The sequence below is a fragment of the Eulemur rufifrons genome, chromosome 16 (genome assembly GCF_041146395.1).
Source record: "Eulemur rufifrons isolate Redbay chromosome 16, OSU_ERuf_1, whole genome shotgun sequence".
Taxonomy (NCBI): domain Eukaryota; kingdom Metazoa; phylum Chordata; class Mammalia; order Primates; family Lemuridae; genus Eulemur; species Eulemur rufifrons.
In genome coordinates, this window is record NC_090998.1 from 20,057,822 (window position 1) to 20,084,990 (window position 27,169).

At 38.0% G+C, this 27,169-nt stretch overlaps 1 protein-coding gene across 1 annotated transcript; it reads right to left on the bottom strand.

Annotated features, from left to right (window-relative positions):
- Window positions 1-2,156: 2,156 nt before the first annotated feature.
- KCNJ8 (potassium inwardly rectifying channel subfamily J member 8) lies at window positions 2,157-11,712 on the bottom strand. Its single transcript, XM_069490135.1, has 3 exons — window positions 11,408-11,712; window positions 10,123-10,557; window positions 2,157-3,819 (listed from the first exon to the last, which is right to left on the bottom strand). Exons 2-3 carry the CDS (start codon window positions 10,494-10,496, stop codon window positions 2,919-2,921), a joined length of 1,275 nt encoding a protein of 424 aa, XP_069346236.1. The 5' UTR covers window positions 10,497-10,557; window positions 11,408-11,712; the 3' UTR covers window positions 2,157-2,918.
- Between the last annotated feature and the right edge of the window lie 15,457 nt (window positions 11,713-27,169).

Consider the following 27,169-nt stretch of genomic DNA (forward strand, 5'->3'; position numbering starts at 1 on the left):
TGGCTGTTTAGGGTGGAAGTGGAGAACCTAAATACTGAGTGTAAAATAATATTTCATTTTAATACATATCAAAATCATACATATAGAGAGAGAGACAGGGAGACAGAGAACAAGAGCATCAATCTTCTTGTTTCCTAAAACTAAACTATATAGTTCTCAAAATTGCTTACCGAATGAAATATATTTTAGCAAAAATAGGTGATAGGCCGGGCGCGGTGGCTCACGCCTGTAATCCTAGCACTCTGGGAGGCCGAGGTGGGCGGATCGTTTGAGCTCAGGAGTTCAAGACCAGCCTGAGCAAGAGCGAGACCCCATCTCTACTAAAAAATAGAAAGAAATTATATGGACAGCTAAAAATATATATAGAAAAAATTAGCCGGGCATGGTGGTGCATGCCTGTAGTCCCAGCTACTCGGGAGGCTGAGACAGGAGGATCGCTTGAGCCCAGGAGTTTGAGGTTGCTGTGAGCTAGGCTGACGCCACGGCACTCACTCTAGCCTGGGCAACAGAGTGAGACTCTGTCTCAAAAAAAAAAAAAAAAAATAGGTGATAAAATCATGCTAATACTCTCTAAAACATTTGCAGCTTTTTAGAAATTGTTGATGGGGTCTTTTGTTTGATGTGGCTGTCACTAGCTAAATGAGGTCCCCATCTGAGTCAGGACTTGACATAGGGAAGGGAAGCCCCATCAAACGCTTCCATGGCTTTGCCAGTTAAATTGATGGTCATTAGGTCCTTAGCACCCAGCACTCGGTTGCAGCTGGAAGGTGGCTGGGGGAACTGCCTGTGCTCCACAGCCAGCTTCGCCCCTGGTGCCCCTGGACTCAGAAGTCCTGCATGTCAGCTCCACTGACTGTGTCCCAACATCACCTGCCCTGCAGCCTGTGTCACCTCCACAAACCTTGGGCTGCTACTGACGACAGTCAGGCACCAGATGCATTCGTACTGCTGGGGTGGCAGCTGCCTTCTGGGTTTGCTCAGCTGCCATGGGGCGGGGAGGTGGGAACCCGCATCCGTTCCAGAACTGCGACGAGGTCTGATATCCACCACTGTAGTTGCTGTTGGGCTAAGTGTTATTAAGATAGATTTTCCTTAGCAACATATAAGAAATGTTTTGCTGTTCTAACAATTGGCCTTCATACACACTGGGTGATGAACAGCCCTGCTTAGACTCTGACGAAAGTGCTGCGGTGGAGAGAATGGGTCATACTCTGGATGTATTCTGAAGGCAGAGCCAAGAGATGTTGCTAAAGGAAGGCATGGAAGGCCTGGAAGAGGCATCAAGGATGACTTGCTGGTGTTGGCCTGAGTGACTGGAAGAAAGACTGGACGGAGGGGCAGGCTTTGTGAGTAGGAATGAAACATTTGGTTTTACACATAAGTTTTAACTGCTTATTCGATATCCAAGTGGAGCTTCAAGTACCTGTTTGATCTATGAGTCTGGAGTTCAAAGGAATGGTTAGAACTTTTTCAGGAATGATTAACTCAATAACCTGATAACAATTTCCATTCACCTGGTTAGAATCATGAGTCTTTTGTTTAAGATAGGATTGGAACATATTTATGATTACCTGTCTATTTCAATGTTCATAAATAGAATAAAATAAACACAAACCAAAAATCTATGTGAAAGGTTATACAATAGCTCAGCTTTCTGATGTTTAGTTGTATGAAATATTAAGAATAAAGCCATACATAGCTTAGTAACCTAGTACTTCTCTCTACTCACTCATTCCTTCCTTAAAGAGGCAGGAGCTAAAAATGGTTAAATCAAGATTTGATGGAAAATCTCATATTAGCAAATGAGATAAATGCTAAATCTACGTATGCCAGGCCTGAATTCAAATATTAATGGGAAGGGAATATAGTTTTTAGATGGGAGGTGGGAGATTCAAAGAAAAAAAGCTTATAGGATTTTCATATTTCAGGCTGAAAAACCAAGAGGACATTTTAAAGCTTTAAATAAAATCAAAACAAAGCAAAAAAAAAAAAAAAAAAAGAAGGTAGTTCTGTTGGCAATAGATCTCAGAGAGAGGAATCTCAGAGGTGAGTGGTATCACTGTTTGACATCTCTTTTACATGCCTCTAAAAATGTTTTTTCATGAGTTTTAACTTGGGATGATTCTGTGAAAGAGGAATCACAAAACTACAGTGAGTACAAAGAAAATGTTTTAATAAAATATTCAATATAGTATTTCCCTGTGGGGGCTCCTAAGAAGTGAGAAGTTGAAGGAAGTGGCTGTCACTGTTGGGAACCCAGTCCTAAATGAGACAGGAGTTAGCTTTTGTCCAAAGACTCCTTGTCCAGTTCTGCTCAACAGGCTGCATATGGAGGACCAGGAAACCCCTGGAAGTCATTATGAAGGACCAAGTGAATGAACTGAATCCAATTAGACACACATTGACCTAAGCAGTTTCTGCCTGAGGCTTCCAACCAGGTGTGGTATCATAGAGAAAGGAGAAGTTTGATATGCAAAAGGTGTTAACATCATTTTGGTTCTCCCTCCTATTCTGTTTGCATTCCTAGAGAATAAACAATAGAAACAGATCTCCAGTTTCACTACCTAAGCATTTCAAACAGACTCATTCCTTGGCCAAATTTTGCATTAAATGTCTATTACTATTAATGTAATTCTTGTGTTTCAAATGGAAATAAATGAGTGCACACCACTTCCTATACATAATTTAAGCATATCACTGCAAATTTTGCACATAGAAAACAAGTATAAGCCATGAATCCTTCACTTTGTGTATTATTGTTTATTACTATAGAAAGTGCTGTTGCTTGAATATGAATATCATTTAGTGTAATATAATATAGAAGGACAAATTATTGTGTTCCAGCTATGGTTTGGCCTGACAGTGTCAGGCATAAACCATCCAAACTTGATAAAAGACTGTCTTGGAGTATCTTGCTGTCATGACTCTGATGTGTTCTGATTTCCTTCTGGAGTCATAAATTGCACCTTGGGCACAATAAGGGAAGAGTTGTTCCTTCGGATAGAGTTATTCCTCCTCATGGAATTGTTTCTTCGCATGGAATTGCGCTTCCTCAGAGAATTTTGATGGGACAGTTCACTCTTTTGGAGAGTCTGAATAAGGATGGAAGGCTTCTCATCCAGCTCTCGGGCACTGCACCGAGGAGCAGCTACTTTAACAGTGTTGCCAAATTTGGAGTAATCCACAGAATACACTCCTTCCTCCTCGGTCACGATAGACACAAAGCGGTGGCCCCACTGGATCTCCTCAGCAATGTAGGAGGTTCGTGCTTGTGTGGTGATGCCAGTAGTTTCAACCACTCCTTCCAGGATGACTATGACCTCCAGGTCTTGGTTGGCCAGGTCAGTTGCTGAAATCTCATACAGGGGGCTGCGCTTGTCAATCACGTGGCAGATGATCAAAGGGGCCACCAGAAAAATGTTATTGCTCTCAATGGGGTTATCGACAGGGATATCCAGTTGGTGAATAGGCACCACCTCCCCTTCCGGCGTAGTTGTTTTCTTGACCACCTGGATGCGCACTGAGGCACTAATGATCATGCTTTTCCTCAGGTCGCCCACTCGGAACATGAAGCACAGCTTGCCATTTCGGACGGCAATCACAGCATGGCGGCTGAAAATCAAAGTTTCTGCCCTTCTGTGAGCCTGAGCTGTTTTCATGAAAATGCAGCCTAACATGACTGCATTGATGATCAGACCCACAATGTTCTGGAGAATCAAAACTGTGATGGCCAGAGGGCATTCCTCTGTCATCATTCTCCCTCCAAATCCAATGGTCACTTGAACCTCAATGGAGAAGAGAAAAGCAGAGGTGAAAGACCTGGAAGGAGTGATATCAGAAAACAACAGCATCAGGTCAAATTGTGAATAATGAAATGGCATGGCAAGCTGCACTTTTCTTTTTCTTCCTCCAAAGATTATGAAATGCTTTTGGAAAGACTAGCTAACTTAACTTGGAATGCCCTCTCTGTGTTGCTCTCTCACTCTCTCGCTCTTTCTTCTGCACGCATCTACCTCCAGACTTCTGGGATCCCATTCTATTAATGTTGCCTAGGTCATGGGCCTAATTGTGTGAAAGTCTTCATACAATAAATATGGATATTTATATTCTTAGGTATATTTTAATTTGTCTAATACTTTACTTTCACAAAGGCATAATTTACTTAGTAATACTTTCTAACAGGTAGATGTTTCTTATTTATTGCATATCTATGTTTAAGAGACTTGACTCATATGGGAGGTACTGAGTAATGCGTGAACTTTTTATTATTTATAATCCCTAAAATCATATGCATTAGCTAACAGTTATTTTCCACCTTATATAGAGAAAGCAGAGTGCTAAAAAGTGGTACAAAACACATCATTCCAAAATACTAGTATTTTTAATTAAAAAATAATGTTTTTCCACTTGAAAAGAACTGTTTCTTATCTTATTTTGTTCTCTAAGTGCTCAAGAGAATATGGGGCTACTAAGGGAAGAATTAGAGGCAGAGATTAGTAAATGACTCCATCATGATCATGTACAGGCACACCTTGCTTTATTGTATTTCACAGATACTGTATTTTTTTACAACTTGAAGGTGTGTGGCAAGCTGTATCCAGCAAGTCTATGAGTTCCATTTTTCCAAGAGCACATGCTCACCTTTGTGTCTCTGTGTTACATTTTGGTGATTCTCACAATACTTCAAACTATTTCATTATTGTATCTGTTATTGTGATCTGATCTTTGGTGTCACTATGGCAATTGGTTTGGGGCACCAGGAACCACGCCCATATAAGATGGCGATCTTAATCAATAAATGTTGTGTGTTCTCACTGCTCCACACGCCAGCTGTTCCCTGTCTCTCTTTCTCTCAGTTTGGGCCTCCCTATTTCCTAACACACAACGATATTGAAATTAGCCCAATTAATAACCCTATCGTGATGTCCAAGTGTTCAAGAGAAAGGAAAAGTCACACTTCTCTCACTTTAAATCAAAAGCTAGAAATGATTAAGCTTAGTGAGGAACGCATGTTCAAAGCCAAGACAGGCTGAAAGCTAGGCCTCTGGCACCAAATGATTAGCCAAGTTGTGAATGCACAAAAAAAATGCTGGAAGAAAATCAAAAGTGCTATTCAGGGAACACACAAATGATAAGAGAGCAAAACAGCCTTATTGCTGATATGGAGAAAGTTTGAGCGGTCTGGATAGAACACCAAACCAGCTACAACATTCCTGCAACCAAAGTCTAATCCAGAGCAAGAATCTCTCTTCAATTTTATGAAGGATGAGAAAAGTGAGAAAGCTGTGGAAGGAAAGTTTGAAGCTAGCAAATGTTGCTTCGTGAGGTTTAAGGAAATAAGCTTCCTCCATAACATAAAAGTGCAAAGTCAAGCTGCAAGTGCTGATGTAGAAGCTACAGCAAGTGATTCAGAAGATTCAGCTAAAATATAATAATTGATGAAAGTGGATGCACTAAACAACATATTTTCAATGTAGATGAAACAGCTTTCTATTGGAGGAAGATGTTACCTAGAACTTTCATAGTTAGAGAAAAAAAGTCAATGTTTGGCTTTAAAGCTCTAAAGGACAGGCTGACTCTTGTTAGGGGCCAATGCAGCTGGTGAGTTTAAGTGGACATCATTGCTCATTTACCATTTTGAAAATCCTAGGGTCCTTAAGAATAATATACTAAACCAACTCTGCCTGTCCTTTATAAATGGAACAACAATGCCTATATGGCAGTACATCTGTTTACAGCAGGGTTTACTGCATATTTTAAATCAACCATTGAGACCAACTGCTTGGAAAAAAAGGGATTTCTTTCAAAATCTTACTGCTCATTGACAATGTGCCTAGTCACCCAAGAGCTTTGATAGAGATGCGCAAGGAGGTGAATGTTGTTTTCATGCTTTCTGACACAACATCCATCCTGTGGTCCATGGATCAAGAAGTCATTTTGACTTTCAAGTCTTAATATTTAAGAAATACATTTTGTAAGGCTATAGGTGCCATACACAGTGCTTCCTCTGATGGATCTAGGCAAAGTAAATTGAAAACCTTCTGGAAAGAATGCACCATTTCAGATGCCATTAAGAACATTCATGATTTATGGGAGGAGGTCCAATATCAACAGGAACAGGAGTTTGGAAGAAGTTGACTCCAACCCTCATGGATGACTTTGAGTTGTTCAAGAATTCAGTAGAGGAAGGAACTGTGGATGTAGAAATAGTAAGAGAACTAGAGTTAGCAGTGGAGCCTGAACATATATGACTGAATCGTTGCAATCTCACGATAAAACTTGAACGGATAAAGAGTTCGTTCTTGTGGATGAGCAAAGAAAGTGGTTTCTCGAGATGGAATCTACTCCTGGTGAGGATACTATTCACATTGTTGAAATGACAACAAAGGATTTAGAAGATACATCAACTTAGTTGATATAGCAGTAGCAGTAGCAGGTCCTGAGAGGATTGACTCCCATTTTGATAAGAAGTTCTACTGTTTTTACTATGGGTAAAATGTTATCAAACAGCATTGCATGCTACAGAGAACTCTCTCATGAAAGGAAGAGTCAATCAATATGGCAAACTTCATTTTTGTCTGACTTTAAGAAATTGCCACAGCCACCCCAGCCTTCAGCAACCACCACCCTGATCAGTCAGTAGCCATCTACATCAAGGCAGGACCTTCCATCAGCAAAAAGATTATGACTTACTGAAGGCTCAGATAATTATCATTTTTTAGCATTAAATTATTTTTTAAATTAAGTTATGTATTTTTTTAGACATAATGCTATTGCACACTTAGTAAACTATAGTATAATGTAAACATAACTTTTATGTGTACTGGGAAAAAAAGAATTTGTGTGGCTCATTTTACTGTGGGGCTCTGGAATCAAAACTGCAATAGCTCAAGGTATACCTATAATTGATATGAACTTGAATCCTCTCAATTCGGCCTAGTCCTCTGAACGAAGCAAAGGAAGGGGGCCAAGAAGTGTCAGGATTTTGTTGGGAAGCTTTTTCAAATTATACGTATCTGAGTAAATTACTCCATATCTGAGTAAACAGCCATTGATTTGGTAGGTTCATGGTGGACCTGGTGAAGACTCTTGAAAAGCTCTCGGGTGATTCTGATTTATCCCCCTGCTGAGAACTATAACATTTGGTTATTATTAATTTATTCACTTAACTACCTATCCAGTGCTGCCATGGCTTCTTCACAGAAACAATCTTTGCTCATCCTCTATTTCTAACTTATCTAATTTTATAGAAGACAAGCCCTGCATCAGCCATCTGTCAAGGTATTATCTATTTATTAATGCCACGGGCAATGAGTGAGTGAAATGTTTAAACATTTGAGTAGTTAGTATACATAATGCACTTCGGCAGGAAACCATGAGGGGTAAGCAAAAATACACAAATTACTCTTTCGATTAACTTTTAAGTGGAGTATTAAAGTTGCTTTTTCTCTCTTTTGTTGCTAAAATGAATCACGGGAAACTGCAGTAATTGCTTTTTGCACTAGCAACACATAGCAAGATATATAGTGTGGTCCAAAAACATGGCAAAGAGTAGAAATGGACCCCAGAGGACGTGCATGGATACAACATTGATTTCTGATAATGCTTCCATGCTTCAGGGAGCAGTGTGCTGATGAATATCCCAAATGTTTTGTTTTAATGGCTTGAGAGACTATTCATGTTTTGTACATTGTTTATGAAAGAATTTAATTGTAAACATTATAAATGGTGCAAGACCCAGCCTTTTATTGACACCTGCCATGCTAAGCAATCTCAAGAGATAAAAGTGTCTAGCTGCTCCTTTGTTCTGTTACAGAGAAAGTTATGCTGAATACTAATGAGAAAGAGGAAATATATTGGACTATTTTCTGACTTATTAAAAAATCATCTACACGAAGGAGAAAGTGAGTCACCCTAAAATGCAAATGGTCAAACATGATTTGGAAATACTGCTGAATATCCATTTTAAAAAGTTGTTTCCAATTTTGATGATATGGCTGGACATTGAACTTATGAAGGGAAAGGACATGCAAAGAACTAGAATTATTATTGGTCAACTTTTAAATTTCCATTGGGAGGTAATAAGGATTTTTCTGTTTCTGTATTTTAGTGAAACATTTTTTATTATGTACGGTTTGTTATGAGTAAACTATGTTGAGATTAAAGTATAAATAGAACCATAACATTAAAATAAAATCAATAAGAACAACCTCAAAAGATGTCAAATAATTTTAAGTAAGAAGTGCAATTTAAAATGCTAAAATTGTTATGCTGATAAAATCAACTTTGTCCCATTGTATTTTTGACACCATATCTCACAGTTGTCTTAATGTTCACACCAGCAGGAATGTTTCAGGGAAATGAATATGCTTCAGAACACATCTTATTTGAAAAATACAGGTACCAGTAAATAGCTTTTAATAACCAGTGTAGCCTGTAAAATTCCTTCAAAAAAACTATTAAAGGATATCACTTTTGATGATATATATTTAATAAATTGCTCAACAACTTCTTATTCACAAAAATATATTTGTCTTGTGAATAAAATCTGTCATTTATTAATATTTTCAAGGTTTATTATCATTTCTTTTGTCTCTTTTTATCAGTACCCACCATATCATTTAGTAGATTTATTAAACATTTAATTTGATATGAAAATGATTCAATTAGTGCCAAGTTTCTTAAGGAGAAATATTATAGATACTATTTGAACTTCAAATATCTATTAAACATTTCCATAGCTATTTTAAGTATTTTGTTTCCTTTATATCTCGTATACTGATGATCACCTATGTTTTTCACCTATATTTTCTTTGAGACAACAAAGTTTGAGAAAAGAAAATAATATCTACTCAATGGTGAAAGCAAGGGATCAATTCAATATAGTTTCGCTCCTCAAAATTCCACCTGAAATCTGTGATCTCTGCACACTAATGCTGCCTTCCCTTCCTGAAGGGCTGACATTGTAGTTGCTTAGCAAATGGAAGGGTGGACAAGTTCACAGTCTGGGGTCTGCTGCTTGCAGTGATATGCTAGCTTCATAAGATTACAGGGTCACTAAAGGTCTTATTCTTTACAGTTTCCTCGCAGTATGGTGATTTTTCAAGTATCTTTGCTTTGCACATTATGTGACTTTAGAATGTTATTCAGAAAATGTTCTGGAAAATTTTCCAGTATTATTCCACTATTGTTTCACTTCAGAGTAAATATTTTTGCAATTGATATAAATTATCTGTCTTCCAACAAAACAACTTAAGAAACAAATCACCTCAACTAAATGTTCTTAGGGCCTGTGACAACATGACAGGGGAATCACTGAAATCAAATTCATTTTACCTATCTTTGAAATACTTACAATATAAAAGACAGAAGCCAAAGTTAGGTCATCTAAGAACTGTCTTATTCCTATTCTATTAAAACTCTGAAAGACCATAACATTCAGTTGCTTCCACATAATCCCTGCCACAAAAACTTTGGATTAATTTCCATTAAAAATTAATACTTTCTAGTTCTGAATCTTAGCATAACTTTTAACTTCTGGATACAAAGAAATCAGCTATGTTAAGATAATCTTGATGAAGACGGGCTTATATTTATTTGTCATTTCATTTTTAGTAGATTTTTAATCTAGGACACTTCCACTCACCCCGTGTCTTCCCATTTTTCTTACTATTTCTGAAAATGTCATGGGTAAACGAAGTCTTGGAAAAATGTCACTGGCATTTGCACAATATTTTTTATTGATCCGAGATATTTACTTGTGGACACTGGAACTATGGACAGCAGCTTTTTCATACAGAAAACTGTGTGCTTTTTTTGGAGCAAGTCACTCTGTGGAATCCTTTGAACTACCATTTTTTTCATAACTGGTATAATATTTTCAAGGCTTAGCCCAAAGGACTGAAGCTCGACATTTTCAGACTCTTTATCTATAAAACCTCATTTAAAAAGATGTTTAACATACTAGGTTTTGTTCTTTATTTTGCTTTTTTGTTTCTGAAGGTTCTAAAACAAACCCTTTATTTCACTTTCAACAAAATAAACAGAATGGTAAGAGAAAGGGCATTTTGATATTTTTCCTATATTGTTTTCAACTCCTGTCGCATCCCACTGCCTTCTTACCTGACATTAGTCACACACACAGTGGAATCCAAAGCACTTTTCTCCATTCCACTTTTCTCCATGTAAGCATAGATGTCCCCGTGGGCAAAGGCCACCAGCCACCACATGATAGCGAAGAGCAGCCAGCTGCAGAGGAAGGACATGGTAAAGATGACCAGCGTGTGGCGCCATTTCAGGTCCACCAAGGTGGTGAAGATGTCCTGCAGGAAGCGTCCTTGCTCACGGATGTTCTTGTGGGCCAGGTTGCAGGCCCCGCTCTTGGCGATGAAGCGGGCTTTAGGGAGGCGGTCTCGAATGCGCGGCTTGCGCAGGTTCTCTGCCGCGATGCGAGCCAGCACATACTCCTCAGGGATGATGCTCTTTCTGGCCAACATCGTCCTGTCACCATAGCCAACCTATGCACCTGCCTCGGATCTGGCTCTCCTTGCAGTCCTCCTGCACAGGGGAAACGCTGATTAAAAAACTTAAACAAACTCCATATCCTCACCTATTAGTCCTTGTATTGAGGGATATGTCTACACATCTGACGTGTAAAATCAAAGGTTTGATTTTATTAACCCAAACATGAATCTAGCATTGTGCTCGAGTTCTGGGATCCCAGATAAATTATTTGGTCTGAATCGGAACTGTTTCAATTTTTCTTATCATTCTGAACACACATGGGCATAGCCTTAGTTAAACAAAACCAGGAGCCTCCTGTAAACAGCAGGTTCAGAGATAATTCTCTGCTATTAACCGCGTCTCTAGATTAAGGCAAGGATACAAGCACGTGGCGTCGATTATGAAAATTAAGGCCAGCTCGATCTACTCATTAAAGTGTTTCGATGATGTAGCATTATTAAAGAGGAGAAAGTCTTCCTCCCTTATTTTTAGAAGTAAGCAAAGGCAAGGCCACGGCCCTTTGCGCAGTATAAATAACATGTTCAATGTAATCTGACAAAATAATAATAAGCGATGTGGTATGGAATTTAAAAATGATGAAGAATTATTTTAAATTTGAAGGAAGTCTGAGTTGCATTTTAAAAAGCCGACAAAAAAGTTTCCTATGGAACTCATAATATTATAAACTGAAAACTTTTTTCTTTTACAACGAAGGGATCAAACCGTACAAGCTGCAGGAAAAACCCGGACAGCAGCCTGCGGGCTGCGGTAGAGTTAAGCAGGGAGTGTGCCCCGAAAAGTCCATCCAGCACTGTAAACCGCCGCTGTGTTTTGCATTTTAAATCATTTGCGGGGACGCGGACAGCCTCCCCCTCCCCTCCCCGGGAGGAGCGTTGAAACTTACAGACTCCGGGCAGCGGGCGCGGCGGCACCTCCTCGCACTCCCCGACCGCCCGCCGGCAGGTCGCTCGCTCTGCCATCCCCGCGCGCGGGAGCCGCGGCCGCCAGGGCCGGAGGGACAGATCCGGGGGCTGCTGGTCCTAGGGGAAGAGTTACAATAATAAAAGGTGCAATTGACTCTAAACGCGGGGTGGGCTGGAGGAAGGGGGATGGGTGTAGATCTTCCCTTCCCCCTGCTCTGCTCAACTCCCTTGGCCGCCGCCGTGGGCGGAGGAGGGGCTGGGGAGAGGGGGGGGGCGCGGGATGCGCCACAAATCAGCCTCCCAGTTTGGGCTTTGACGCGCGTCAGACCTCGGAGGCCGCGGCTGTGGCGGGGTGGGGGCCAGAGGGGAGGGGGCGAAGGCGAGTCCCGGGGAGGGAGGGCGCAGGCCCGAGGGAGGGGCGGCGGGGGAGGGCGGGCCCTGGGAGCCAGCTCTTTGCCCAGTAGCCGCGACCTCCCTGCTGCCAGCGTGCCACACAAGTCTTTAAAAGGCTCTCTGCTCAGGGGAGAGAACTTGGAGAGTCCAAGTGCACTGACGTAAAGAGATTTATTTTGTTTTTTTATTTTTGTTTTATTTTGTAACGTGAGTAGATAAATGGGCTACTTCGGATTGAATAAAACCAGATAAAGAGGTCAGAAAATATTCTTCCCGGGCGTTCAAGCTGTGCGCATACACAATTTCATTTACATTAAATTTCCGTCTAGTGGGGACGATACAGGTGGAAGATGTTGTGAAACCCACTGTAGTAAACTATGTCTTCACCAGCCAAAGCAAGTTCTCGGGAAATTAAACACACACACACACACACACACACACCCCAAAAACAATGCCCAAAAAAAAGAAAAGAAAAGAAAAGAAAGATAGATGAAAGAAAGGAAAGGAAAGCGAAGGAAGGAAGGGAGGAAGGGAAAGAAAGAGAGAAAAGAAAGGAAAGAAAGAAAGAGAGAGAGAAAGGAGGGAAGGAGGGAGGAAGGAAGGGAGGGGGGAAAGAAAAGAAAGGAAGGAAAGAAGGAAGGAAGGAAAGAGAGAGAAAGAAAAAAGAAAGAAAAGAAAGAAAGAAAGAAAAAAGAAAAGAAAGAAAAAGAAGCCACTCGCAGCAGTCTCTTTCAATGAAGAAATTTTACCCCAAACAGGGACCGCGGTCAACACTTGAGCACTGAAATGATCATTAGGTCTTCAGTAATTGGTTGCTTTCTGAAATGTTGCAGCTTCTTCCTCTTGTCTAGATTGTCTGAATGATAAAACAGTAATTGCGCACAAGAAAGGCCCTACAGTAAATATCTATAGCTTTTTGAAAAGAAGCCAGCAAAGACAAATGTGCTTTCTCCCACAGGTCAAGCCTCCTGATTTTTGGCACTTGCGTTAATGGAAACTTTAATTCTTGGAAATTTCATCTATTTTCCAAGACTCTCAGGGTCTAAAGTGTATGGAGCATAAACAATGTGTTCATTTAATTACCAAAAGACCTAAAATTAGTCTTTAATGAAGGCAAATGAAGAACAACTTTTTCCCCTTGTGGTTAGATCTGCGTAACCCCTTCAAGCCTGTAGATGCTGGTGTGTTAGCCGTAGTTGTCCTCTCTATTGGCATTAATTCTGCAGTAATTTATGTAGGAGTTTTACCACAAGCATGGGGGATCAATTTGTATAGTCAGTCCCTTTCACTGTTCTATTTTACAATTGTGTTTGGTGTACAAATTGTTATTCATTAGTTTAGCTTGGGGAACATTCATTGAACACTTATCGTGTGAATTTTTTAGATTTACGTATCTACAGATATATAAATATATCATAGTTGCTGCTCTTAAGAGACAGGTGTCAAGACAAGACATTGATGTCATAAACTCTAATGCAGCAAGGGTGTGATTAGGTGGGAGAGGAACTACAACAAAGTGCCATGGGAAATCACACGAGAGGTATTTAACACTCGGAGGCTAAGGAAAGCTTGATGGATTATTTGGCATCTGATTTTGTCTTCGAAATATTAGATATATTTGGGGTATACAGAAAAGCAGAGAAAAGACATTTTGCAGAGAGGGAACAGCATGAACAAAGTCATGGAGTATTGATAAGAGGGGGCCGTGTTTTAGGAACAGAAGCTAATTTGATCAGCATTGTAGTAAAGTCGCCAAGATAGCAGGATTGGACACTTGAGTCCAAAGCTCCCTGCCTGGGCAGCCTCTTTCACCACGATTCTCAACACTTGCTGAGTTATTTGTGCACTTGTCCCCATCCTTCCTGTCCCGCCTCCCTTAAACTGAGAACTGCTAGAGGAGAGGGCTGTGACGCGTTCATCTTAGTAGCAAGCCTCTAGCATGATCCAAATTACAGAGGTGCTCAAAAATACTTTTGAATCAATGAGTGAAAAACATGAAGTTGATAAAGCATGTTGGGGGCTTGAAAAAAAATGCATAAATAGCCTTAAATCCTCAACAAAGTAGTCTGGAGAGTCTTCATCAGGTAGTGGTAAGCTGTGGAAAGATTTTCATCAGAGAACAACACAGTAAGAGCCTGTTTTAGGAGGATTGATCAGGAAGCAGAGGACACAATAGCTTTAGGACTGCATTTCTAAGTAGAGTTCCTTCAGGCCCCAAAATTCTGTGGTTAGCAGGAGGGGAAACCCTGGAAACTATTACATCAATTAGAGAAGGAATGAGGTCTGGGGCTAACAGGCAATGTCAGTGGGCAATATAAAAATACATGCAGAAGGAATATTATACAAAGTCAATACTGCGAGAGGGTAAGGTCAGAGGTGACTGTGATACTTACAGTAGTGATGCAGAAATAATAAGAAAATTGGAATGAAGAGATGAGTTGTTGAGGATAATTTATGGGAAGATTTGCATCAAATAAATCCATATCTGAATTCTCTGGAAAATACTGTTCTTTTGCTATAACATTAATTTCAGAGTCAAATTTTTTCCAGTGAGATATATTCTTCCAAATATGCAATCTTAAGTTTTGATTTGCTTTGATGACAAGCTATGTCATATTTTTATTAGTCAATAATTTAAATTGATAAAAAAATAAGGGTACATCATGAAGGTCAAATTTTAAGGAATTTGTAAGTACATTTTTGATGATAGTATGCCTAAATAGTAGCCATTTAGAAAAAAGGTGAAAAATGTTTACCATAAAAATATTACAGATTTTTTTTCTTTTCTCTTTCTATTTGCTTCCACTCTTCCTTAAAGAGTGTGTGTCTTTTTTCTTTAACTAGTTTTTCTCCACTGAGGGCACTTTGCACGTTATCACCACACACCCACACCCCTCAAATTGTTCTTAGTAGTAGGCACTCAGTAAATACTTGTTGAATGAAGGAAAGAAGGAATAGTGCTTGGTGTTTCTCTCCTTCCCGTATTTATTCTTTCATTTCTCTTCCCTTCATGGTTTTGCAACCGTTTCTCAGAACCCACATAGGAAATTTAAAGTTTGGCATTCTCTGTGAAGTCTATGGCGGTACCTGTCTGCAAAGATCTCCTTACTGTCTCTTCTCTCTTTACCTTTCTGTTTTTCTCCTTTCAAACGCTCCCATTTCTCCCTTCCTCAGCAACATCCCTTACCACTCCAAGTCAGCAATACTTAAACTTGCTAGCATGTGCTGGCTGTATTTCTCTTTACAACTCAGTTTTGTGCTTAGTGGAGATATACCTCTTGCTGTGTCCCCTTAAAGTCTTTCTGGACACACAGTAGCTGCTCAATAAATAATTATTATTGACAGATCTCTAGCTCCCCACTTTTCATCTTCCTCTTCTCATATTATGGTCCACATAGTGAGCATTTAAATTTACCTTGGGTGAGAAATTAGCAAAGGAAACTAATTAATTTTTCAAGAACACATTTACTGCTTAGGGCTTATTTTACTGATCTACTTATTCAATCACTATTTTGCTGAAGTCCACTAAAAGTTACAACTATTTCCTTAACTTCAATAATTTTCCTAATTTTTCTTTCAGGAGTGAAGACTAATTTGTGCAGTACTCCTAGAGAAGACCAGTAATAAGTTTAGAACAGAGCTAACTTTATTTAAATATTATGATTTTCTCGAAGACTCAGGAATCCTTTTAGAATCTGCTCATGTTGCATACCAAAGAAATGTATGCAGTTGAGAAGTAACTCAGGAATATCTATTCACTTGTAAGTTTGCATCTAGCAGGTTCCTTTTAGACCCCATGGGCATTTTATTTGAGTTTCTGAAATTCTCATTCTCTTAAGAAAAAAAGCTTGTCAGGTGTCTTCAGACAAGTGGAGAAAGTATTAGGCTGGTGCTTTTCCCAATTGTCTGCTGCTTTGATTACCAAATACAAATCAATAAAGTCCTTGAAGGTACCCTGAGATCAAGGGTGAAGTCCTTGTATTTGATGACTTTGCCTTTGACTTGACTTGTGAATTTTGAACTCTTGGATTTCCTGAGCCATACTAGACTTAAGAATTTGGAGTGTCTTCAAAATGACAATGGAAACGATTCACGTTAGCAGCCCAAATAATGGCTGTTCTGTTTGCTTAGTATGCTGCTTTATTAGTGTCCTCATATAAACCACTTTGGAACATAGTGCTTTGGAATCAGCTTAATAAAATTGTTACATAAACTAGTAATCAAAACAGCATGTTATAAACTCACTTTTTTGGAGTTATCATGAAATTGGAATGACAGTAGAACTCTTCTTAGTTATCTGTTCCAGTGAATTCAGAGAATATTTCTTTTTGAGATATGTATTTATTTGTGTGCAGAAAAACATCACTCTCCTTTAAATTGGGTCACCCCATTTCTTCTTTGTATGTTCAACTCCTCAAACTTAAGCTAGCCCATAGGTGTGAATCAGTAAAGTCAGGAAGGGGCATTAATATAATAACAATCACTACCCTTCTATTTGCATCTAGGTGAACAAAACCAAATCCCAGCTCCAAGGCATTCTTGGGGAGGAAGCTGTTAGCAAACAAGTAGATAAGTAATACATTATATAGTTATCAATAGTGTTAAAATTTATAAAGAAAATAAAGCAGGATAAAGATTGAAAGTAACTAGAGCCAGAGATGGCAATTTTAGACAGAGTTCAGAAAAGGCCTCTTTAAGATGGTGAAATCTGGATAAAGAATCAGCCAGGTCATCAACTGGGGAAAGTGCTTCAGGCAGCTCAAGAACAAGTGCAAAGGCTCTGAGGCAGGAAATAGCCTGATGTGTGTGAAGGACAGTAACAAGATCGGTAGAGTAGATGAGGAAGAGGAAAGGCAGAAGAGGCAGGAAAAGTGGGAAGTGCATTCGCTGATCTATCATCTCTCTGCATTTACCCAATGAATAAAGATTGAGAGTAGGCCAGGCACTAGGCTAGGAAATCGTTGACCTAATCCTTGAGACAGCTGCATGAGAATTAGGTTATTAATATTTTCCTCATTTTGCATATGAGTTGATTCAAGTGGAGCAGAACGGCTAATGTAAACTCACCTACCTAGTAGGTGGAAAGCTATGACAAACTCAGATCCCGATCCCAAACCCTGTGCTTTTCCCACTAGACAAAGTGTATCTCAAAGACATGGTTGTGCATCCATGGCCCAGCTGCATGAGAAATGCCTGGTAATGTTATTTTATGCTCCTCCAGAATTTTGTTGAGCAAGGATAGAATAAGATATAAAATATTTGGCCTGGAAATTAAAGTATCTCTAATAAGAAGGTATACTTCCAATAAAGTAAAGCACACTTAAAAGTTACCCTGGAGATTCTCTTGCCCGCTCAGGTATCAGAACCTCTTAGAATTGTTATGAGAGCAAGACAAGATGACATAAAGTGCTTAGAATAGTTCCTGGCCTGTGATGTGTACTTAATAATGTCAGCTCCTATTAACATATTCGGGCTGGTTTGGGTTTGGTGATACTCAAAAAGTTCTCAGAGAACAGTGTAGAGTAGAAAAGGGGGAGGTATAGCTCACAGATTTATTTTATCACTTTACAGACTTGAGTATTATTTTTTAAATCTTACCAACCTTCAGAGTGCTAACTAACTGATACTGGTACTGGCGTCTCTTCAACTCTTGAATTTAATTAAGACACTGAGGATTGAAAGGAAGCCAACCAAGGTACGGGTAATAAAACAAGGGCTCGAAAATTAACACATCTGTTTTACTGTAATAGAGTCTCCAGGAGAAAAGCAGTTCCTTGAATCAAGGAAAGAGTACCCGTCATGATTATTTTCTACTGGTAGGCTACAAAATGCTAGTAATAAATAAAGCTGGTAGGGCCTCTCCCAAGAGAAGATGAGGTATGGTGGCTGTCACTGTTGATTTTTTTCAGGGCCTGATATTCTCATGCCAAAGAAAGGCAAGTTCGCATGAACCTGGGATCTGTCCTGCTATAGGAACTCTTCACAGGGTTTCTGAAGCTATTTTCAAGAATGTCCTGATCCATTGGTGTGCTTTCACGTCACTACCGTTTTGCAAAATCAGTGACTCATGGAATGCTTGGAAAGAGAAACCTGACATTTTCCAGAACTCTCTGTGGAGCTGCTCCTTATTGCCACCTTTCAAAAATGTCAGCTACAGTGAGGTTTATAGAGGTTGAAAGTTTTAAAGTGATATTCAGACTTGTTGGGCCCAATGAAGCCAAGATTTTTTTTTTCTGCTATTAAATGATATGTAGGGTTTTTAAGGTAAAAACTATCTGTGCCAGAAAAGCTTTCACCAGGTCATTTTTTCTAAACAGATTCACACTGGAATTAAATATTTGAGATTTGTTGCTAATTTAAAATTCCAAATTACCTCATTTATTGTTAGAATAAATGGGATAATAAAATAATCTCCTCTCTGTAAACCTATAGAAATTTATTATGCATTTGAAAGTCAATCTCAAAAAAAAAAAAAAAAATACCAAGGAATTGTGGAGGATGCATGAGATATAACCTTCTGTTTAAGTTCACAGAGCTTGAGAGGCAGAAGGATTTGGGATCGAATACCAGTTCTGCCATTTACTTGGTCGATGGCTTTGAATGACATACTTGCCCACTCTGAGCCTCAGTTTCTTCTTCTGTGAAATGGAGACACCAATATCTATCTCTGAGAGTTGTATAAATTAGAGTATGTAAAGAATTTACCATAGGCCCAGAAAAACATAATATTTTCTAAAATAATTATAAATTTCATATAGTTTCCTTAATATTTATTATTTAATTGATTTATTATTTTATTTTTTCTTAGCTTGCTTTTGTTAGTATTTTTAGATCAATGGTAAATAATAATGGTGATAACAGGGATGTTTTTCTTCTTGGTGATTTTTTAAAAAATACTTCCAGAATATATAATTTACATACTTATTATTTTAAGGTAGTGTGCTTTTTGTACTTTTCTGGTTTTTTCCAGTCAGTGATGGATATTGAATTACACTAAATGCCATTTTAGGATTTACTGTGTTGATCTTTTTTTTCTTTGTCCAGTTAATATGGTGAATTAAGTTACTAGATTTAAAAAAAAATGTTGAACTATTTTTACATTCTTGAGATAATATTTTTACATTCCACTTGGTCATGGTGAATATGTTAAAATATATTACATTTTAATATGATGCTGGATTGTTTTTGTTAATTCATTTAGGACTTTTGCATAAATATTTGTGAGTGAGATTGGTCTGCATTATTTTTTCTGTGTTATCTCTGCCTGGTTTTGGATAAATGTTATGAGTCTTTGTAAAAAGGATTGATCTGTATCTTCTCCATAGATTGGAATAGTTTAAATAGAATAGGGATTGGCTACTTCTTGAAAGTTTGCAATAATTTTGAAATCATCTGAGTCTGGATTTTTTAGGAATAGCTCTTGGCTCTATGAACCCTCCTCATCCCTCCCCCCACCTCCCTTGCTGGGATCCCTAGTTCAGACCTTCTCACCTCATTTTATCCTCATACATTCCAGTTGTTCATCCATGTTTTCTATCTGCTTGTTCTGGGCTGCATTCTAGATCTGTTTCCAGTGGGAAGAATCTCCCTTTATCTAAGCTTCATTGCTGTTTAATCTATCTATTGAATTTTTAAATTAAAAGTTTAATCGTTTTTTCTAGTTCTACTTGAGTATTTTAAATTAATTTGTTCTTTTTACCATCTTTGGGAACCTACGTATACAACTATATAATGACCACACAGATAATGGATCAAGATATAAGACATGTCTATCACCCTAGAAGATTTCCTCTTGCCCCCTTTCAGCAGAGCTCACTCACCCTATTGTGACTTATTTCATCATCAGTTTGTTTTGCTTGTTGTTGAGCTTTGTATACATGGAATCATACAGTAGGTACTCTTTAGGGCCTGCCTTCTTTCACTCAACTTAGTGTCTATGGGGTTTGGCAAGGTTGTTCTACACACTAGTTTTACATACTAGTCAATAGTATTTCATTGTGTGAATATAACAACATTATTTATCCATCCTCCTAGTGATGGGCATGTGGGCTGTTTGGGGTTTTTTTGTTGTTGTTGTTTTTTTACTATTATAAATAAGACTGCTATTAACATTTCTGTACAAGTCCTTCTATAGACATAGGCATTCATTTCTCTTGGATACGTGCCCAGGAATGGAATTGTTGGGTCGTTGGTATAGGCACATATTAGCCTTGGTAGAAACTGGCCATTTTTCCACACTGGCTGTGCCACGTATACCCCCATCAGCAGCGTATGAGAGTCCAAGTTTACTACACTTGGCCTTGTCAGTCTTCATCATTGTAGCCATTTTGATGGGTAGGTAGTTGTTTTTATTTGCATTACTGATAAAGAATGTTGTTGAATACATTTTCATATGTCTGTTGGCAAATATACATATCTTTAAATCTCTTATAGATTGTTTTATAATTATTTCTAGCTTTTGTGCTAATATTCCTATTTGTTGTGTCCCTTGATTTTCATCTTGGTGCTTCATGTTCTCATGTGGTTTTAATTTTGAATGTGAGCTAATTTTATTTATTTTTCTCCCTAGGGGATCTATATTTTACCCCAACCAACTGATTTTGCATTTTTCCTTTCCAGAACCTCAGGGGTATCAATATTCTGGAGCTATTTTTATATTCTCATCTCAAATATATGATCTTACCCATTGCAAAGTTGGAATTTCAATTTGTTTTTAGAGTAAATAAGCCATTTATTTTGGGTTTTAAGAAGTCCCACATAGTGCCCACTAAGATGTGGTAAATGTAGTGGGTTCTCAATACTAATTTGTCACATTGGAGTATGCTTTTCAAATCATTTTATTTGAGATTAATAAAAACTCAGTGAGGCCAGGCGGGTATTTGTTGTAATGTCTTTTAGTTTTCCTTTTTCAAATGAGGAAATGGGGACTCAGACTATAAGTGATAAATCCAAGGTCATGTATCCAATTGATAGAACCAGGACTAGAACTCAGGTCTTCGTGGTCCAGTTCACTTTTCAGTAGTATCAATTATTTCAGTAGGCTCAAATAATTACTCTTTATTATATATCACATATCATATAAACCATTAATTCTCAAGAAAAGTTAACTCACTAAATTAATCTTTTGTATAGCACATGGCTAAGAGTGTGGCTTTGAAGTAAGATTGCCTGAGTTTGCATCTCAGTTCTATTAATACTAAACCTTGGGCAAGTTAGCCTCTCTAAACCTCAATTGTAAAATGTAGATAATAATATTTACTTTGTGGAATTTTTTTCAAGATTAAATGAGTTTATATTTGTAAGGCTCATTTCATATCTGCCTAATATCTATTAGCTATTATTATCCTTACATCAAACTTTTAATGAGGTGGTGTATGCAATATGCATTCTACTAATATCTGCATTGGTTTCGTGTTGCTTCTCTCTTCTTCTCCCCAGTGATTTTTCTTCTCTAATGTTGTTTGATAAAAGATGATACTAGACATTACACAGATTATATGATACTTAAATCATAAATCATTATGTCATCTCTATGCTTTATTGGCACATATAGCTAAGCTTTATTAAAATATTATTTAAACCAAGAATTTTCCATGAAATATTAACCTTGCTAATTTTTTCCCTACATTTTTGGCCCAAAGACTAGATGCCTTGTATTTCCAATAGAATGTTTTGTTGCTAGAATTTCAGTCAAGTGGGAACAAAGAAGAGAAGCTCCTATTTTCAGGTGAAAACTTGTCACCCCAAATCACCACTGCCTCCCATCATCCTCTCATTCCTGTTTGCCAAGGACATAGGAAATGCGGTGCCTGGGTTGAGTGTGTGGCACTTGTAAGTGTCTGAGCGTGATAGTCACTGGGAGAAATGGCTGCTTCTATCTGAAGTATGCTTGTAATGATCGTATGTATTGGGGATCCTAAACTGGGTGGAATAGCACAATTCTGGTGGGGGTTGTTACTGCTTGTTTTGAGTGGGCAGTTGTGAGAAAATGTCTCATAAACTGTGTGTTATGCAGTCATTCCCATGGGGAAATAAAACTTGGGCTTAAAAAGTCAATATTTGGAGGTGGTTACTTATGGCAGGAGATTTTGTTTTGTTTTCTTGTTTTAAAAGAAAATTACATCTTTCTTTCTCTAGAGCAAAGGTAGTGTGGAAGAATATGAGTAGAATGGACAAGGGTTTTAGTAACCCAGCTTATTTTAGTGCTGTTGTGATAGAAGAATGGTTTTCTACCTCCCCAGTTTTTTTTTTTTTCCCCCAAGAAAGATAACCAGTACCAGCCCAGTCTCATCACTCTGTTTCTGGAACTACTGGTTGTGACTTGGGTTTGCATTCTTGCTTTCATGTCACTCTCCAGACTGTGTTAGCTTCTCCTCGGCATAAGACATTACTTCGCATTGGCATATACTACCTGGCCACAGCTTTTTAGATCAGAGGTAGACCCCTGCCCCAAAGTGATGTAATTCAAAGCTGTCTAGTCATGTATAAGGTAAAAAGATAAGCTAGACAAGGTAGATTCCTCGCTTAATACTTTAAAATAGACAATCTGAGAAATGGAGAGAGTGTGGGCCCAGAAGCTGGAAGATTTCATCTCAGAGACAGGAATGGTTCACAACGGTTGTGTGTAGGATGAGAAAGAAGTAGGCAGAGATAAGAAAGAGGCAGAAGAAAACTAAAAAACTGGAACAGAGAGATGGAATTGAAGGAGTACACTGTCCCCTAGACAGGTCCCCAGACTGCCTCAGTCCTCCCCTTCCCACTCTGATGATGCTGATTTTCCTAGATTCCAGTACAGATGTATCCTTTCATTTCCAGCTCCATCTCTCCACTTCTCGACCCTGCTGTTTAAAAGTACAGTGTCTGGAGCCAGACAGGCAGACTTCAAATCAGTGATTTGGGGTAAATCATTTAAATCCTAGTCTCAATTTCTTTATCTGTAAAGCAAGTAATAAAGACACTCATTGCTTAAGATTTCATACTATTTTTAATATACTGTCTAGTTATGGCCTACCCTGACGAATAATCTCCTTGAATAGTGCTTTGCTACTCAAAGATGAACACATAGAAGATATTCAACAAATTATCAGTCAAGATGACATAACCAAAGTTTATTTTCATGTAGCATCCCCTGGAAGAGAGGCAACCACCTCATAGATACCCAGTTCACTACCTTTCATGAAAATCATTATCATTCCTTCCTTGAACTAAAAACAGCCTGCCCCCTGTAACCCAGCAATGTGTTGTCAGTGTTGTCTTAAAAAGTAGGTTTTTTTTTTTTTTTTTTTTTTTTTGAGACAGAGTCTCACTCTGCCGTGGCGTCAGCCTAGCTCACAGCAACCTCCAACTCCTGGGCTCAAGCGATCCTCCTGCCTCAGCCTCCCGAGTAGCTGGGACTACAGGCATGTGCCACCATGCCCGGCTAATTTTATATATATATATTTTTAGTTGTCCAGATCATTTCTTTCTATTTTTAGTAGAGACGGGGTCTCACTCTTGCTCAGGCTGGTCTCAAACTCCTGAGCTCAAACAATCCACCTGCCTCAGCCTCCCAGAGTGCTAGGATTACAGGCGTGAGCCACCATGCTCAGCCAAAAAGGTTTTTTTAAAAAACAGCTGAACCTCATTATCAATAGAAACACATTTTATGATCTATCTAGAAGTGAAATTTCTTTCTAAGGTAATTTAGGTCTGGGAGATATACTTCTTGATTATTGGGGTTGTAAGAATATTTCTCTTTATGCCATCCATTCTAGCCATCTGTATTTGAATTTTCTATGCATTGTGTCAGTATGTGGTGTAAAGATTCATAGCAACTGCATCCTTATTTAAAGCAGCAAGTTAAGGTAAAATGTGAGTGTATACATTTTACACACATGTACTGAGGAGTCAGAGGATAGGTTGTAACCTGTAAAATAGAGTTAACAGTACACTTTAATGGATTCAAACAGCTGGAGATTCTGTTTATGTCTAACTTCAAAGCATTGGTATACATTTGGGGTGACTGAAAGAGATTAAGAATTGTTTACTCTTTACTTGACTAGTGTTGGAACAAAGCCCCAAACTACTATGAGTCAAAGAGCAAATACCTAGATATGAAAAAGCTGGCCTAGATCCACTTGGCTCTGATAACACTGAAGATCAGTAGTCTTTCACTTAATAATAACTGGAAATGTGTCTAAACAGTACATAGTTCCACAATTCTCTTAGAGAAAAACAAAAATGAAGTAGCACTTTTGATATGTATGAACAAGTTACTTATTTTACCCAGTGGGCAGATTATGTAACAAAAATAATGGTCTGAAAACAAAGCACTTTGACATTAAGATGGAGTGTGTAACTGGAGATGGTCCGTGATGGTAGGGGCACTAAATCACAGAGTGCGTTCCTCTTAGAGCCAATTAACTGTTTAGCCAGATATGGCTCTCTTGATCTTTGTCATTTTTGAAATGGCACTGGTAATCATAGCGGGACTGGCTGAAGGCAATTTGCTACTGTCCATAGAGAAAGAAATAATTTAAATTCCATGCGCTAGATCTGTAGAATGAATATATCACGCTTCATACGTCAGAGATGACGACACTTGCAGAAAAAATCATGAAGATGGAAAGGAGAATAGTCATCACAGATAATTTTCTTTCCTTCCATATTGTGAAATATGAGTAGTGAAACCTCCCCAAATTGGTGACATGTGCATACTAGTAACCTTTGAAGCACTGCATCTTTGTGAAAAAGTTTTATCCTTACATCACTTGTTGCTGATTAAGCCACAAAAAAAATAGTGTTTTAAGTCCCTGTTGATAACTTCTCAGCTCATTAAACAATGTTTCCTTTTTGATGAGCTCAGGCAATTCACTTAATGACACTAAGAGGCTTGTTTTAGCAATTCAGGATAAGGCAATATCAGCAAAGATAGGAAGCAGGTAAAAATCACCTTTAATATTTTATGGCTCCACGTTCTGTATAACAAAGAAAAACTGGCATGAGGATTGAGGTAGATCAGTGATTCCCAAACTTGGTTAGTTATGAATCTCATTTGGAGGCACTTGCTAGAAATACAAATACAAGCTCTTTCATTGGAGAAGTTGATCCAGGTGAATCTTACTCATACTTCAGAAAAAATTTGATGTAAATGATATGTAGTTACTAAAGAAAAAATCACCCATAAGTTACAAGATACATCCTCTTGGGTCTTGATCATTGCTTCTTATGTTAAAGACTAAGATTGCATTTAACTTTGGATAATGAATCACTAAGGGAATTATTATAGTACTGTAAATCACAGAACTCCAAAGACTATGTTATAAAATAAATGATAAAAGATGCATTGGGCTGGGTGTGGTGGCTCACACCTGTAATCCTAGCACTTTGGGAGGCCAAGGTAGGAGGATCTCTTGAGCCCAGGATTTCAAGACCAGCCTGAGCAACATAGCAAGACCTGATCTCTACAAAAAAATAGAAAAATTAGCCAGGCGTAGTGGTGTGCGCCTATAGTCCTAGCTTCTTGGGAGGCTGAGGCAGGCAGATCCTTTGTGTCCAGGAATTTGAGGTTGCAGTGAGCTATGATGATGCCATTGCTCTCTAGCCGGGGCAACACAGTGGGATCCTGTCTCAAAAAAAAGAAAAAAAGATATATTGGAAAAAAAACATAGAGTTCATCAATAAACCTTGGGAAACAGTCCAGACATTCAGTTATTTAAATAGAGATGTAAAAACATTTATTAATATAGCTGTTCCACTTAATGGAAACTTCTCTAGGGTCCATATACAAAGCAATAAAGTGCATGACTTGCAAGTGTGAAACAAGATCATCAAGGTAGAACCAGGTATTGTTTTGAAACTGGTGTCGATTTGTACCTATTGATCAGTCCTGGTTAATACTCAGTGGGATTATAAGTGAAAAAATAATTACTCTCTTTAAGCAAACAAAAAGAGTAATTTATTACATAATGGTAAGTCAATATGTTTTTATATATTATAGAGATAAACATATTTCATATATTGTAGAGAATAAATAGTAGCATAAACACAACATAGAAAAGTGAAGAGAATAACCCATAGTTGTGGGCATATGGCTAGTGGCAAAACTAATCAATGACTCAGTCAACTATATTTATTAGGGCCAACTGTGGGCTAGGCACAGGGCACAAAGACAAACAAGAGATGGTCCCAGATCTCAGGTATCAGTTGCTTAGAAGTCTTCTGGTAGCTAATCTACAACTGAGTAGACTTTTAAATGAATCATGACTAATAGAATAAAAATAGAGGATGCACAGTCCTTTAAGGGAAGTATCTTTTCTCTCTCAGTGACATCAGTAGCCCTGTTATTTTACCATAAAGCTTTATGCATTTATTGCTTTTTGTAAATATTAAGGAATTAAAATTTCTCAAATTGGTTTGGTTAATTAAGTGTAAAATTTCATTTGGTTAAACTGGTCTTTTATAGATATGTACCTATACAGTAAAAAATTATTTCATCATGAGTCATTTCTATATTCAATAGATAATACAGATAACAAAATAAACAATTGATCAATTAAAAACATTATGCTTCACTTTATTTAGTCAATTTAGTTTTGTAAACAATTAAACATTTACTCAACTTAAGTAACTAAAAGTTATGAGGGGACCAGCAACCACGTGGGTGTAACGTGATTCTCAGTATAGTGTGGTTAGATATGCTTCTACTGAGGTTGGCTATATAGTAGTATAATTTAAAAATATCACAAGAGATTATTTCTATGGGTAAAAACCCATTTCTCTGAGAATGAGGTATAACTCAGTAAGAAGCATCATGCAAATTCAGCCCTACAAAACATGTTTACACCAGCAATATTTTAGGAGATTGGTTCAATTTTTAGAAAATATTTTCAAGATCGAATTAATGGATACTGATTCTGTTCTGTTTAACTTTCAAGAAAAAATACAGTTATTTTCTTCCAATGAAATTTTATATATACAACAAAGGGTGTCAATTTACGCCAAATAACATGAACCACTTTTGTCCATCTTTATGGAATTTATTTTTTATAAATATTAGGATTCTATATTTGGGTGAAGACAAAAATTACATATTCTGGATACACAAGTATTACAGATTTTCCAAGAGTGAATACACCATACAATAAATGGAACACAGGAACTGCAGGAAGGCAGTATAATTTCTCTTTATCCATCAATTGTAAGTCTTCAAAATATTATAACACATGCAGATCCTCATATGAAAATCAAATCAATGATATTTATACTGGGTGGGCACAGAATTGTAGAAACTGTGGTTGCTAGCGTTGACAGTGAAGGTAACTTTTAGTATTTTTAAATTTATTAATTTACATTTAAGCAAAAAATAACAC

Bases quoted from the DNA above. Each gene is read 5' to 3' on its own strand.
- KCNJ8 (XM_069490135.1), bottom strand. From the start codon at position 10,496: ATGTTGGCCAGAAAGAGCATCATCCCTGAGGAGTATGTGCTGGCTCGC. The intron at 3,820-10,122 runs GTAAGAAGGCAG...CACTCCTTCCAG, and splicing joins GTGTGTGTGACTAATGTCAG to GTCTTTCACCTCTGCTTTTC.